Source organism: Equus asinus, chromosome 22 (assembly GCF_041296235.1).
Source record: "Equus asinus isolate D_3611 breed Donkey chromosome 22, EquAss-T2T_v2, whole genome shotgun sequence".
Taxonomy (NCBI): Eukaryota; Metazoa; Chordata; class Mammalia; order Perissodactyla; family Equidae; genus Equus; species Equus asinus.
In genome coordinates, this window is record NC_091811.1 from 56,948,109 (window position 1) to 56,965,017 (window position 16,909).

A 16,909-nucleotide genomic window follows, 5' to 3' on the forward strand; every position below is an offset into this window, starting at 1 on the left:
CTGTACCAGGCACGACTCTAAGAGCCTAAAAGAATTAATTTGTTTAATATTTACAATAACCCAGGAAGAACATGCTCACTATTTCCATTCTGCAGACCATACGGTTGTTATTTGCACTTCACAGACCAGGAAATGAAGCCTGTTACTGAACTTTCCAAGGTTTCATGGCCATTAATGGTTCACCCAGGTCTCAGTCCCTGATCGCTCTTGTTCCAGAGCCCACACTCCTAACCCCTACCTCTTATAACTAATCCAGATGGGCTCTCTCGGAGACCTAAGGACTGGGTCCCAAGCAGCCTCGGCCAGGCTCCTTCAGAGAAAAGGGGGTAAAGAGATGAACGGAAATGGAAACCATATTTCTAGGCCACCCCTCCCCCTACACTCCTCCCTCCACCACCTCACTCTTAACCTCAAATAGGTTTAAAAAGATTAATTCTTATTGACTCTCAGGTACAGATGAAGTAGCCCAGTGTAATTACGAGGGATATCACTGATCTTGTTCATTCAATAAAAATTTATTGATTATCTGCTATGTTCCAGGCAAAGAGCTAGGGCTGGATTTACAGTGCTTTACAGAACAGATATGGGCTGTGTTCTCATGGAACTTGCTACCAAGAAGGGGATGAATCTATAATTACAAATTGTAATAAAAGAAATAGACAGAGTACTGTGCTTATAACATTGGAGGTAAAAGAGAACATAGGATTCTCCAGAAAGGCACCTTTCAGGGGGTTATATTTAAGTTGGCACCTGAAAAATTAAGATCCAGCCATGCAAGAATGTGAGCAGAGCATTGCAGGAAGAGAGAAAACATTGCAAAATCTCTGGGATAGAGAAAACTCAGTATCTTCAGGGAACTGAGGACGACCAGTACAGCTGGATAAGCGAGAGACGAATTAGGGGCATAACGCAGTGATGAGACCACGAAGGCCCACCTAAACCAAAGGAAGGTGTCGGAATTTTATTCCAAGGGAAATGGAGCTCACGTATGATTTTGAAAGATCATTCTGGTTCTGTCTTTAGGAGGAAACTGTAAGAGTGTTTTTGTGCAGTTCAGAAAGGGCAGAGAGCTGAAAGGCATGAGGCGCTTCAAAGGAGAATGTGGATTATCACAGCGAGCGATGAAGCAGAGGCAGGCAGGAGAAAAATGTTAACTTCACAACCTTAACGATAGTCAGCCCTGTTTACCTCACATGGAACCAAGATGACGAGCACACCTTGAGGTATTATCGTCATGAAATGACAATTACAAACCATGCATATTTTTATGATAGTGTTTTTCTGTTTATTAACATAGACAGTGTAAAATAGCTTCATTTCCATGGGATTGTTAATCAAAGAATCCTTTTACTGTTGAATTAACACTACATCAACATAGTATACAAATCTTTAATGAGAGCCTCTGGCTGGTATCCAGCGTGATGCTCAGCAGGGGGAGTCCATAACATTATTGATTAACCATCAGTTAACTGCCACCCCAATGGCATTCTTCATTAACAAATAACGAACAAAATAAAATCTTAACTTAGCTAAAATTTTCACCTCATCTCCCCGTTAACTCGTGCTGATGGTCTCCTTCCATGATCTACTTTCCCTCTTATTTTTACACACAGACCAGACTATAGACAGGAATCAGAGATGAAAAATTATACAGCACTAACAACATTCATCCTGGTGGGACTAACAGATGATCCAAACCTACAGATTCTGCTGTTTATCTTTTTGTTTCTAACCTACTTGTTGAGTGTTGTCAGGAACCTGACCATCATCACGCTCACCTTGGTGGATTCCCACCTTAAAACGCCCATGTATTTTTTCCTCCGGAATTTCTCCATCTTAGAAGTGTCATTTACAACTGTCTGCATTCCCAGATTCCTCTACATAATTGCATCCGGGGACAATACTGTTACCTACAATGCTTGTGAGGCTCAATTATTTTTTGTTATCATCCTGGGTGTGACTGAGTTTTTTCTCCTGACAGCCATGTCCTATGACCGTTACGTGGCCATCTGCAAACCCCTGCATTACATGACCATCATGAACAACAGAGTCTGCATCAAGTTCCTTATCGGTTGTTATATGTTAGCTCTGATCATCATCCTCCCACCGTACATCATGGGCTTGGAGCTTAAGTTTTGTGACTCCAATGTCATAGATCACTTTGGCTGTGATGCTGCTCCCATCCTGAAGATTGCCTGTTCGGACACGGAGTTCATAGAGCGGGTTGTCTTGGTCCTGGCTGTGTTGACGCTCTTTTTCGCCTCGGTGTGTGTAATTATGTCCTACACGCACATCATCAGGACCATTCTCAGATTTCCTTCTGTGCAGCAAAGGAAAAAGGCTTTTTCGACATGTTCTTCCCACCTAATTGTGGTTTCTATCACTTACAGAAGCTGCATCTTCATCTATATCAAACCACATGCAAAAGAAGGGCTTGCTGTGAACAAGGTGGTGTCAGTGCTCACCACCTCAGTTGCCCCAGCAATGAACCCCTTCATTTATACTCTGAGGAACAAGCAAGTGGTACAAGCTTTCAAAGACATGAACAAAAGGGTTGCATCTATCTCAAAGAACTAGAGGACCACTGAGAACGAAATGGCAAATGATAAAAGAATGCCCTATCTACACTTTATTTTTCCCTTATGGTATATTAGCCATGATTTTACATATCACAACCCTATTCTGTTATCCCTTGTGTCCTATATTGATACATGTATTAATTAACCTTTTTAGCTCAGTCTATTCCCAGACATACATGAGAATAAATCTGCAGTAAACATTTATAACCATACACCTGTTATTACTTACAGAGCCAAGATACGTAGACAGCATCAACTTACTCTCACATTGGTGCTCAGCTACCCCTGTTGCACTGACGATATGTCCTGATCTGAGTCCCAAGTTTTCCCTCACTCATGATCATCTACATCTATAGGAATGACCCTTATCATCCTGTTTGATAAAACTCATTGTTCTATTTCTCCCACTTTTCAGGGAGATTTAAATGTAGACTAAAATTTTCCTCTAACTCCATTTGTTTAAAAGATTTACAACTTATTTTTCCAAAGGTCCAAGCTCTTTCTAGATAGAATTTCATATTCTTATCATCTGTATGTGTATCTGTGTTTATCTGGGTGCCTTTGTTTCCTCTTTTGGAATGTCAGCTTAACAGGATTAAGGGGCTAAGAGGACGGATGAAATATAAGTGGCAATTTATACTTGCATTCTGTTCTGTTATCCAAGTTGTTCACTATAATAATTGTTCTAGGTACAAAAAAAATGATCCAATTTCAATCACAAAGACTTACAAAATTAACCAATGAATAAAGAATAATTTTTCAGTTTGAAGTTTTTGCCTTTTCAATTTCGCCCCTCTTTCCCACTACCTCTTCTTTCTTCAATGTTCTATTGTTTATCTGACGCTCTAGGAAGACATAGGCTGAACGAGGAGTCGGAGACACCCCCGGAAGCTCTCTGGCATTTACTACCACCAACTCAGACACATCTTTGAACTGCCTCATCACTTCCAGATTTCAGGAGGTGTTAGACTGAGAGTGAGGAGGAGGAGTAAGGGAGCACTAGAAACAGGCAAGAAATTCCAGTGACACTTGGGCAGCTGTTCCAAGCTGATTTACAATACTACGAACTGGACCGTAATGGACCAGCAGTCCCAATATTCTTGGGGCTAGAACCAAAGAACGAGTGAGTCTTTTCTTATACTGGAAATTACATTAGGGGAATGAAGACTCATTCCCCCAGTCCATTCACAGTCTGTCCACTGCAAATCACTGGATGCAGAATATGCCTCTAGAAACAAAATGAGAGAAAATTTTGTGGGCATTCTGAACTGTGGACTAAGCAAATCTTGGTTAATAAGTTAGATTATCGAGTCAGATTATCAAGCTAAAAGAGCAATTAAGGGACATATCCAGTTTGCTGAGGTAGATAAGAGTAAAGGTGAAGCTGTAGATAATTATTTTTCTTCTCTTTTTCCTTTTCTTTTTCACCTAACTTTGAGAATGAATAATCCCCTGATCACACGACATATTTATCCCTTTGATTATTTTGTTAATTTATCTCTCTTTCAGTGGGCACTAAGCTCCATAAAGCCAAGGACTGTGTCTACTTTTACTTACCAACTGTATTTCCAATAGAGTCAAACTCTACTCCATGCACCTCTTCCAGTGGGCTGAAGATAGCCTCCACCATTCTTGCCCTGCCCCCACCCTGATAATACAAAGGTCTCACGCTCTTACCAAGGCCGTAGAGAAGCTCCTCCAGGCATTAGCCCATCACAGAAACACCCATTGGCCCCACCTGCCTGGCCTTGCATGTCTACTAGCTCTGCTGCTTCCATGCCATTCTTATAAACAGAAGCTTTGGGAAGGATGGCCTGGAATCTTAGGCTTAGGATCTGGTACCATGTAGTGGAGCCCACTGAGCTGTCATCACCAGGGAGGAAGGCACAGGCCACCTCCTTTGTGGAGCAACCACAGAATCTCTTTAATCTTTGAACTGTATTCTCAATAGGTTCAGGCTTTGAGAAATAAAAGTTAGAAAGCTCTTAATTCAGTATCTCGAAAGTTATCTTGCCACTGTAGGGGAGGAAGACTTTTCCTCTATCCAATGTGGGTTCGTCTGGCCGGAGAACGAATTAAATTCACATGAGACAGAATAGCAAGAGAAAATTAAGCAAAGCTTTATGAGGACCATGGCCTGGGGCCTTTGTTCCCGAAGGAAGAAAGGGCACCGAAGAAGTGGGTGCACATAGTGGTTATATACCCCCAAACAGGGTGTTTCACATATGATTGAAATGCCCCTCCCACAATAGTCACAAGATTGTCCTGTCAGCACAGTGCTTGTTGGACACAGCAGGTAGTGGTCTGCTGTCTCGGAGGGCGTAGCAGGAGGCAAATCCATTGTCTGGAGCTGGGCGGTCACAGGTGAGCACAGCAATCAGTTCCTAGCCTAAGGAAAGATGCTTAATCCTTAAAGAAATGCCAACGTTGGGAGGGGGAGGGAAGTCAGTTACAGGAGGTTACCAGACTAGCACAATAAAATGCAGATTTAAGTCCTTGCCTTTGGCATTGATTAAGAGTTTCCAGAGACAAGGTCATCCCCTTTCTTCTTCCTGGTACAGAGAGAGAGGCACCTTTTACAGATAGAGATTTACCTTACAAATGTAAATGTGTCCCAACAAGGGCAAGTTCTATTCCTCTGAGCCTCCTTCCCTGTCCCAGTTTATCAAAAGCAATCGGCCTCAAATAATCCTCATGCCAAAGAGACATATCTTGGGGTGGCCAACTCCAGTCCCCACACCACACAAGATTCATCTTTCCATGTCTAATCCAGGACTCTCCTCCACCTGGTACAGACACATCAGTCTTAGTGGCAATGGCTTTCCTTTCGTGTTGCTAACGCTCCTTTAACTCTGTGGTGTTAGTGATTCTCTGGCTAAAATATAATTAGATGAGATCTTACACACGTCAATAGTAAGATGAAGAAAAGACTATATAATTGAAGATTGTTATGAAGGTAAGAAAGTATGTATTTAAAGTTCATAACACTTATTAGGTACATCGCCTGGTGAGTCCGTAAGTGGAAGGAAATAGGTTAAAGGAAAAAAAAGAGAGACAAAATTTGTCCACTCCTTCCTTCCATATTCCTGCCTTGTGATCAGATGACCCCTTCTGATTAGTGACAGTGAAGTGTATCGCCTGGTGCCACACACGGTCCTCCCTGCGCCCTGTATCAGACAAGCTCCTGCTCAACCCCAGGTGCACCACTTGCATCTCATGAAGGATTGCTGTCCGGCCTGCTCAACGTTATGACGTGGTTGGTCTGTCAGAGCACAGCTCTTCGCAGGTAATGCCAGAAACGTGATCACCTGTTACCCCATGGCCTATATTCTGTATTCACCAAGGCCCATTAGCACACCAGCAGCTGGTTTTCAAAAGCTCCATAATTCTCTGGTGAAGATGTCATGGCCTTGTTCTCAGAGCCCCACAAGCCCATATTATGATCCTCCCACTGGGACAAAACATAAGCTCCACGTGCTTAAGGCTTGACCTTTAATATTCCCTGCTCTCTCACTATGGGAGGTGGGAACCTCTATGTAAGCTACCAGGTGGGCCTTCTGGCCTTTCAGTGGCCTATTAATCATGCTCGGCTTTTTATTATCTTTTTCTAGACTGTCAACAGCATTTAGTAGCAGCCAACTGTATTAGTTTTCTATTCTGCATAACAAATTACCACAAGTTTTGTAGCTGAAAACAGCACACATTTATTATCTCACAGCTTCCGTGGGTCAGAATCCAGACACGGTTTAGCTGGGTCTTCTGCTCAGTCTCACGAGGCTGCAATCAAAGTGTCAGCCAGGTTGGATTTTTTCCGGAGATTGGAGTCCTCCTCCAAGCACACACTGTTGTTGGCAGAGTTCAGTTCCTTGTTGCCATCGACTGAGACCCTCAGCTCCTGGAGGCTACCTGCCATTCCCTGCCATGTGGCCCTCTCCATAAGCAAGTCACGTCACAACAGCTTGCTTCTGAAAGGCCTGCGGGAGAGTATTTTGCTCCAACCTGCTCAGATGGAGTCTCATATGATGTAGCATAACCATGGGAGTGACATCCTATTACTTCTGCCATAGTCCATGGGTTAGAGTCAAGTAAAAGGTTCCACCTGCCCTCAAAGGCGGGGACTTACACAAAGGCATAGACACCAGGGAGTGGGCATTATTGGGTGTCATCCTAGGGCCTGCCTCCTACACCATCTGTATTAGGGTTCTCCAGAGAAACAGAACCCATAGGATGTAAATAGATGAAGAGAGATTTATTTTAAGGAAGAGGCTCACACAATTGTAGAGGCTTGGTATGTCCAAAACATGAAGGGTAGGCCAGCAAGCTGGAGACCCAGGGAAGAGTTGCAGATCAAGTCTAAAAGCTGTCTGCTAGCAGAATTCCTTCCTGCTCAGGGGAGGCCTGTCTTTGTTCTAAGACTTTCAACTGATTAGGTGAGGCCCACCACAGTATGGAGGGTAATTTGCTTTACTCAAAGTCTATCAATTTAGATGTTAATCTCATCCAAAAAAGCACATTCATAGAAACATCCAAAATGTTGTTTTACCAAATATCTGGACACTATGACACAACCAAGTTGGTGTATAAAATTAACTACCACACCATTTCATCCCGTTGTCCTTATAGGTGTTATTTCCACCATATTTCTGAAACACCTGATACATCTCACCAACTAGTTCATCACTTTCCACTATGTATATCACGCCAACACACCAGCATTGAGAGTTTTAGCAATTACACTATGTAGTAGTCTATATATTCCAAAGATGTCTATGTCTCTCTCTCTCTATCTTTCTCCCTCTCTCTCTCTACATATATATATATATACAGTATATATAGTATATATACATATACACAGTATCCCACAGAAGGCAGAGATTCATGCTTGTGAAACAGATGTATATTTTGGATGTCCAAATCTAGAATTTGTCTCCCCTGTCTGAAATGCTTCTGCTGGCTCCACCATTCATGAGCCCACAGAATGTCTTACACACCACCGTGCCATTCTGCACTGCATGGCATCTGATCAAAGCGCTCATTTCACAGCAAAGGACGTGCAGCAATGAACCCAAACCCGTGGAATTAACCAGTCAGTCTTACCACATACCTCAGCACGCTGTGGTGGTGTCCCACTTGCAAAATGCAGGAAGATGGGCACAGATGTTTGCTCAGGGCCAATCTTCCTCAAGCAAAAAGAGGAAGATTGGCAACAGGTGTTAGTTCAGGGACAATCTTCCTCACAAAAACAAAAAAATATCAGGTAGTTATGAATAAATACATGCAAGAGTTTGGGGAGAAAAATATAAACTTTTACTTGGAGACATTTTAAAGATCCAAATACATGGAGAGTGTACCACATTTCTAGGATAGAAAACAGAATGTCTTAAAGATACCAATTTTCACAAGTTTGCCATAGATTCCATGCAATCTCAATAAAAATTCCAATAGAAAATTTTTTTAATTTGATAAGGAAAATTTCTGGTGAACTACAAAGGACCAAAAATAATGACATATTCTAAAAAGAGGATAACAAAATGAGGGGAATTACTCCACCAGATGTCAATAATTGTTCTAAAACTATGTTAATTAAGACAGTATAGTCTTGGTTCAGGAATGCACAAATAGACCAATGTAAGACAATTGAACCTAGAAACTGACTCATGTATGTGTGGGCCCTTGCTTTATGATAAAGTTATCACTACAATGGAAAACGGGCAGTCTTACAAACAAACGGCACTGGGAATATTTGGTATATATATGGGGAAAGTGAAACTGGAAATTAATTTTGCCTGACAGACAAAAAATTAATTTTTAAGAAGATAATATAATATTTTCATGGCTTCAAGGTAGGGAAAAATTTCTTAAGTTAGATAGAACAAACAATTGATAAATTTGACCTTTTTAAAGTTAAGAATCTGTTTGTCAAAAAAACACCATAAACAGAGTGAAAAGTATAAGATATTTGCAACTCATATAACCCAAAAAGTAATTACATTCAGGATATATAACAAACTCCATATATACAATACGAAAAGCCATTGAAAAAGAGGGAAGCAAGAGATTGGAACAAGAACTTCAAAAAAGAGAAATATAGGGGCCGGCCCTGTGGTCAAGTGGTTAAGTTCACGTGCTCCTCCTTCGGTGGCCTGGGGTTCACCAGTTTGGATCCTGGACATGGACCTACACACCACTCATCAAGCCATGCTGTAGTGGTGTGTCACAGAGAAGAACTAGAATGACTCACATCTAGGATATGCAGCTGTGTACTGGGGCTTTGGGGAGGAAAAAGAAAAAGAGGAAGCCTGGCAACAGACGTTAGCTCAGGGCCAATCTTCCCTTATCAAAAAAGAAAGAGAAATATAAATGGCCAATATAGGTAAAGAAAACTCTTCACCTATACTAGTAATCACAGAAAAGCAAATTAACATCACATGAGTTCCACTTCCCATCAATCAGATAGGTAAAAATTGACAATCTGAAGTACTGAGTAAGGAGGATATGGGGCAGAGAGTAACTGGATACACCAGAGGTGGTGATGCTACAAATAGTAACCACTGTGAAATCAGTTTGGCATTAATAGTAATGTTGAAGTTATACCTACCCAGTAACCCAGAAATTCCATTCCTGGATGTACTTCATAGAAAAAACTTCAGACATGTGTCAGCATAGCTGTACTTTTCATAATTTCCTCAAGTGAGAAAAAAATCCTAACAGTGGATGAATAAATTGTGGTAAATTCATACAATTGAATGCTGTAATGAAAATGAATGTGTCACAGCTACAAGCAACACCGCAGATAAATATTAATCATAAAGTTGAACAAAAGAAGCTAGACAGGGAAGAATACATACATTGTAATTCCATTTTTATAAAGTTTTTATTAAAAAAAGGCAACACTAAACTATATTGTTTAAGGATCACACTTAAGTGAAAATTATAAATGTGAGCAATTTAATCTATTGAAATTTTCTCATATGTAAATACTGGTAAAAATAAGACCAGGCTCAAAAGATTTCTTTGAGGATTAAATAAGTTAATGTGTGTAACAGACTCAGCCCCTGCTTAAAAAAAAACAGTAAGTAAGGATTAGTTATTCCTATTATTCTCCTGGGTCTTGCTGTTAATGTTCTTGATGCCAGTATTGCTGTTGACTTTTTATCTTTTATCTACTGAGAACACTAGCCTTTATCCAAAACAAAGTTTTTAACCACACATTTTCTCACTTTTTGAGTATGATCATTTTACTTTATTCTTGTAATACCAGGTCACGAACAAGAAGAAAGGGATGGACAGAAAATTAGATAATATACGTTTATATTATGAGGTGGGTGGTGGATTAATGCTTTAATCATAATTTGAGAGATGGTTTGATTTCTGATGAATTTTCAATTACTTTGTTGGGCTATCCACCCTCCTACAAATGAAAGGACTCTTAATTGTGTTGATTTTTCAAAAGTAATTTATGAAATATTTTCAGAAACTGGGGCTCTTTGATGACCCTCCAATTCTGTCACCAATGCAGCAGCATATTTCAGTGATGACCAAGCAATCATTGTTCTAACCATGCTCGGAGGTGTCATCCAGGGCTCTCACCTCTCTCTGACTCTTAGGCTGTAGCTGATTCTCTCATTGCACTTTTAATAGGGTCTCCCTGGACCTTCTTCCCTCAGACATGTACTCACAACTTGCTCACAGATCTGTCAACAATTCACGTTCATTAGCATCTTCCAAACTAGAGTCCACAGGGCTCCTTTAGCTTCTTCAGGAAATTGATCCCCATGTGCCTGCTCTAAAAGGAGCAGATAAGGTCTGTGTCACAGGTCATTCTCGCTAACACAGAATCTGCAAAGAAGTCCATATCCTGGCTTCTCAGGACGGCGATATAATTTATCACAGATCAGAAAACTTACAAGATGTTCAGTCTGATAAATCCTCTTTTTTAATTCTATCCCTGCTACTTTTTAAATTTTTAGGTTTGCTTTTCTACTTCTCTTAAGTAGAACTCTCTCAAGAACTGAGCTTTAATTTTACTTTCAATTATTTGGACTAATAGAGAAATAATTCATTTCTTATTTAGTTAAGCCTTATGCAGTTGGATACTTCCACAAAAGAGCATGGCAAGTGTGGTCAGATAATATAAAGAAAACAGAAAATATGCTAATTTTTTTCTATTTGTAGACTTGCATGTGACATCCCACCTTTGATTCATCTTTTAGAATCAACAAAGCAAAACAGACCATTGCAGTCATTCAGATTGTGAAGAGTATGAGCGCTTTATGCCCCTGGTATCCAAAATCACTGATGTTACCATTCTGTGGGCATGGACCAAGAAATCATACCATTGCAAAGTTCTTGAAGAAAATGCAAAGGTACTGTTAAAAATCACAGGTGAGAACAGCCAGGGAAGTGACAGACCCTGAGCAAACTGGATCAAGGTTTAGTCTTACCTGGTCCCTCAGAATTCATGTATGGCTGTCATGTGAAAATTATCAATGACATCTGAAAGTATATGATTGTTCTAACTACCTGTGCGTGTAGATTAGAGGATCCCTTAAAATGTCCTTTACCACAGGAATTTTCATAATCAGATAAGGCTAAAGTTGGCAAAAATATATTACTATCAAAACTTCCTTGTGGACCACCAATTTATCTGCAAAGGACAACTGTAATCAATATACTGGTGTCAGTTTCCTGGTCTCTATGATCTAAGCATAGTGGAAACACACAAGTTTGAGGTTATAACTCACCTCTACCCCTAGACACTATTCAGGAGTGTTCAAAACTTTAAGCAAAATCCATTCCGAGAGATGTGTCCTGTGGCTGCCACAATATCTCTCTTCCTGGTGATATGCCTAATCAGTGCCCAGAAGACCAGTGCCCAGATCTGTGAAGGTCTTACCCACTCTTCAGGTCAAGCTGATCAGAACACGTGGCAGCAGATTGTTAGGACTGGGCTACCATCAACTCCACATGCCCTGCATATCTCTGAGTATGCTGAACAAGGAAGAAGAGTACTTGGTATGAATCAAAGTTCAAGAACACTAGCCAAGGCTTGACCCAATCTTCATAATACAAGCATTTAGAAGTGAATTTTGGAAGGAATGTATCAGCTTCTAAACGAGCTTGTCCAAAAGCAAGACAAGTCATGCTCCTCTGAAACTATTCATCTAAGCTGGCTTTATGTTAATACCTGTTTGGAACATACTCCAAGTCATAGGTAAGCAAAGGAATGAGGGTACTGATTCTTCACCTCAGCTCTTAGAATGTTCAGTGTCTAAATGTATAAGCTGGTGGGTTTTATCCTTCCTGTCACCACTGCAGACAAGAATCAACAGAAACAGCTTTACCTGCCTGGTCTTCTCAGGATGATACCGGAACAGAGCTAGGGAGAGGAGATAATAAAACAACTGAGGGCTGCTCTGTCCCTCTTGCACATTTGTTCCTCTCTCTTCTCTCCCTAAGCCCCGACAGGTTGTGGACTTAGATTGTAAAACTAAACAGGCAGTCCTCTTCCAATGCTGCTTCTTGGAAAGAGTTTAAAATAAAATTCAGAAGAAAAAAAGAGATTTTTTTTTTAAGAAGCCAAATTAGGTAAGAACGGTTCTATAATGAGTTAGCCCGAGGATCGTCTTTGCCATTTCTTTTAATTAATTCCGAAATTCACAATCCAGGGCTTAAGTTTCCACCCATACACATCACTAGACAGTATAGCTGAAGCTGTACAGAGGTCAGGAGTTCAGAGGTCAAAATGAGAACCCATCTGAGGAATAGATCCACTGTGGGGGTGGAAGGAGAAGATTACACACCAGACAACCTAATTTCTCAAAAAGAGAAAAATGATACCATCAAAACAAAGTAGAAAACATTATAAAAATGACTTGGTAAAAAATACTACTGAAAAGCGTAATAAAAGAAATAAAGAACAAAACAGATGAGGCTAATACCAGGAGAGATAGAACCAAAACAAAAATAGTGATAAACTCTCTGAGATCAGAGACCTGAGAAACTCTCCCACAAAGCAACAGAAAACAATAAAGAGATAAGGTAAGTAGATAGAACAATAGGCACCAAGAGACAGGAGCAGATGCCAAATAAACCTAGATAATAATAGTTACGATGTAGAGTAGCAGAAACAAAAAGGAAGGAAATAATAACATAGTTTCTTTAACAGAGAACGATGGATATCTCTGAGTATGCTGAGATAGGATATACAAGGAAAATAGACACCTTGAGAAATCAGACATTTAAATTTGAGAACACCTCAGAAGGCATGGCACACAAACACACTTGAAAGTACTTTTAGAAGAAATACTCAAATAAGAGGATAAATAAACTCAGAAGAATGATGCAAATAATATGAAACTTCAAAATGATAATGTAATTCATATTAATCATATAAAATATATTTTTATCTTTTTAAAAAGTAAGACTCAAAGAAGAATAAAAGAAAGACAATCTATGTCTATAACCAGAACTAAAATTCTAGAAAACAAGTACATGGTGGAGTTGTGAAGAGAGTTCAAATAACATACAAAAAATAACAATAACATAATTGCTGTGATCCAAGAGAGAAATAAATATATAAATTTAAGAAACATACATCATCAAGACTATTTTAAGACCCTCTTCAGCTCAGCAAAGAAAAAGACTTTCTTCACCTGTTCTTCCCACGTGATTGTAGTGTCCATCATATATGGAAATTGCATCTTTATATCAAACCAGCAAAGGCAAGAGTGTCCGTTAACAAGATGGTGTCCTTGCTCAACATCTCAGCTATCCCTTTGGTGAACCCTTTCATTTATGCTCTACAGAATAAGCAAGTCAAACAAGCTTTTGTGTAATAGACAGAGGCAAGGGAGAACCAAATAACAAAAAATCTCCTGAAGTACATTATGAATGCTTTGCATCTCATATTTTAAATAAATTAAGAAAAATCTGGGGTTATATTTCTGACTGGAATTATTGGGCATATCAAAAAGTGAGTAAGGTCCATATTTGTCACTAAATGTGTTTTTATCTTTCTCCCATCCAATAGTTTATTTTGTTGGAATAGATTGCAGGAATCCTCACATTATCACTTTAACCTATTTACTATTATTAATTTTCTATTGTAATATTGCACTTATTGTTCAAAATGCAGTAACAGTCTCTTTCTTTAGATATGCCAATTTTCCTCATATTTTAATGATGAAAAATGTGGATATTCCTAACAGAAGAGAACGTTAGTTGTCAGAAAGAAATGAGAGAAAAATAAGACACAATACCGGCTTTGATATGTGTCACCTGCTGACACATCCAGTCCATGCTATAGAAAGAAAATAATACAACAAATATTATGGAGAACCTATCTCATAGATAAAACGCTGTCTTCTAAGAATAAACAAAGTACAAGGCAGATAAAAATCGTATAGATTACATTTTATCAACTTGTGATTTCTATAAAGTAAATCTTAAAGAGAATTTTATTTATTCTGATTATTTCTAGAAAGAAGGCAATGAGATGTTTTGACATCAAAAAACTCCCTTATGAGGGCCGGCCCCATGGCCGAGTGGTTGGGGTCGCGTGCTCTGCTTTGGCGGCCCAGGGTTTCACCGGTTCAAATCCTGGGCGCAGACATGGCACTGCTCGTCAGACCACGCTGAGGTGGCGTCCCACATGCCACAACTGGAAGGACCCACAACTAAAAATACACAACTATGTACCGGGGGGCTTTGGGGAGAAAAAGGAAAAATAAAATATTAAAAAAAAAAAAAAAAAACTCCCTTATGAGTTCCTTCTTGTCCCTAGGCAAGTTTAAGAGTGAAAAGACAAAGTGAATATAATAAGAAAAAGTCCATTGTTGATCTAAATAAGGAACATAAAGATGATGCAAACAGATCAGTATGTTCTAAACTATATTATTGATATACCTCTGTGAGAATTAATCAACATATCTGGCTTCTGCTTTCTTTCCCATTAATTAAGAACTTTACTCTTGTTTACAGTCCAGGCAATTCTAGTCCTATATATCTGTGATTGCAAACACATTTACCTCTGTTGGTCATATTTAAAATAATATGTATTATGAAGAAAAATAATCATACCTCTTACTAAGTTCAGGAATTGTGGTTGGGTCATCAATTTCCACCAAAGCCTGGTAAGGCAATAAAGTGTGTAAATGATTAACATGAATGAACGTCATTGTGAAGATGCAAGAAAGAAAACCTAACATGTTAACTTCTACGATATGCTCCTATATCCATCTCACAGATACCTGCAACGCTGAGCTCATTTGCTTAAGCTTTCTTTTTAACCTAAAAGTGACTATATTGTGCCTTCCTTTCAAACTGCCTAGCGATTCCATGTAATCGTTGATTTATAATTCTGAACAGAAAAGCAGTGCTATGGAGCATAAGTCATTTTGCAGTTTATTTTGAATAATAAAAATTTTTTACACAATAATGCCTAAAGGAGTGTACACAGTTTTAATCAACTTACTCTTAAATTTTTCTTTCCTTTTTTTTTGAGGAAGATTAGCCCTGAGCTAACATCTGCCCCCCAATCCTCCTCTTTTTGTTGAGGAGAACTGAGCTAACATCTGTGCCATCTTCCTCCACTTTATATGTGGGACGCCTGCCACAGCAGGGCTTGCCAAGGGCCGCATAGAGCCACACCCAGGATATGGGGCCCATGAACTCCAGGCCACCAAGAGGGACTGTGTGAACTTAACTGCTCTGCCACCATCCGGCCCCTTAAATTTTTCTTTTGTTACTAATGTAATGGTTTCTTTCTTAAAGATACATGAAATGTGAAATAAATATCTGTGATAACCATAATTTTTAACACTTTCTGCAATATCTGTTCAATTCTTTCCACTCACTTGTTGGACTTAGATATTTATTTTCCTACTTACAAATAATTTGAAGTTCATAATATCCTATATGTTATAGTTATACTGAACGCATGTATTGTGTATTATTTTATACACTCTCCTTGTTTATGTGTATTATTTTTTAAAATATGTAAAAGAGGAATATTTAGGCAGTTACCATTACTCTTATGGCACCTGGAAATTTGATAAGAATTTCATAAATAATAACATCTACTATAGGGAGCGTTTATTCCATGCCATAAGCTGAACTAAATATGTCTATATGAGTTCTTACTTAATCTTCACAGCTATATGGCAAATTAGATATGATTATCTCTTTTTCACAAATGTGTAAATTGAAGCTCAGAAAAGTTGAATAACTTCCCTGAGATCTTGAGCTGTAATAGCCGATATGATATTCTGATCTGAAAAAATAAAACAAAATAAACAAAAAACTTGTGTTTGCTCTATTTTATAGATATTTGAAAAGTAAGGATCTGAAAGTTTTGCATAAGGTTTACTAAGGACTTGTACAATTATATTGACTTTTTTCACTCACACTATCTCATTTGGGCATGATTATATTATTATAGTCTACCCAGGGAAAGTGCTAACCCCTAATATTATAACTGGCATATAAATTACAACATTAATAAATGAAAACAAGAAAGTCTTCAACTGCCATTCTGGTGAGCAAGAGTGAGCAGGAAAAATAGTATACAGCACTAGCAGTATTATGGTAGCAAAAATTCTTATTGGAAGGTAGATTAAAAATAATGGAATTAGTGAACCTACTTAGGGCAATGTGGCAGATTATGAGTTTAATAAGTAGCATGGAGTATTGGGTAGAGATCTGCGTCAGGAATTAAGATATTTGGTTGCTAATCTCTGTCTGAAAAATAATGTCAAGGGAAACAAATCTCACACTTAGTGTTGTTGTTTGCTTGTTGTTACTTTTTCTCTGTCTCATTGGACACTGTGCCCCAAGCATCCTTTTCCAATTTAAATACTAATGTGCATTATGCGTTATATTCCTTAGCGTTTTGTGTACCTTTCTGTTCTGGAAATTTTGATTCACTAAATTAGTCCCCTCGAGCCAGCAGCAGAGGGTACAGATAGAAAATTAACCAGTGTGTGCTACATAAAATCTATACAGAAACCATACCAGAGAATTTTAAAACACCACATGGTACTTTCTTCTCTTTTACGTATTTTCTCCTTTCTCACTCTTTGTAGTCAAAGAAATATATCCCTTCTGGATAAAATGGAAAATTTTAGACAAAATCATTGTCAATAGAGAGTAAATCTGTTCAGTAGAGCAAATGTTTTCAGAAGTGCTGGCTTCCCTGGATTACAACAATTGCCTATATTTTTTATATTCCAGCTATTCTGAGACTTAGTGAGCCAGTATAAAAATCAGACGTAAGTCAGACAATATAGAAGGCGATGGAAGTCTCCCAAACCCCATCATTGATTCATTAC

The 16,909-nt window shown here is 38.9% G+C and overlaps 1 protein-coding gene across 1 annotated transcript; it reads left to right on the forward strand.

Annotated features, from left to right (window-relative positions):
- Positions 1-1,638: 1,638 nt before the first annotated feature.
- Positions 1,639-2,577, forward strand: LOC106822823 (olfactory receptor 6C2-like). The gene has a single exon (XM_014828189.3). It carries the CDS (start codon positions 1,639-1,641, stop codon positions 2,575-2,577), a length of 939 nt encoding a protein of 312 aa, XP_014683675.3.
- The last annotated feature ends 14,332 nt before the right edge of the window (positions 2,578-16,909 follow it).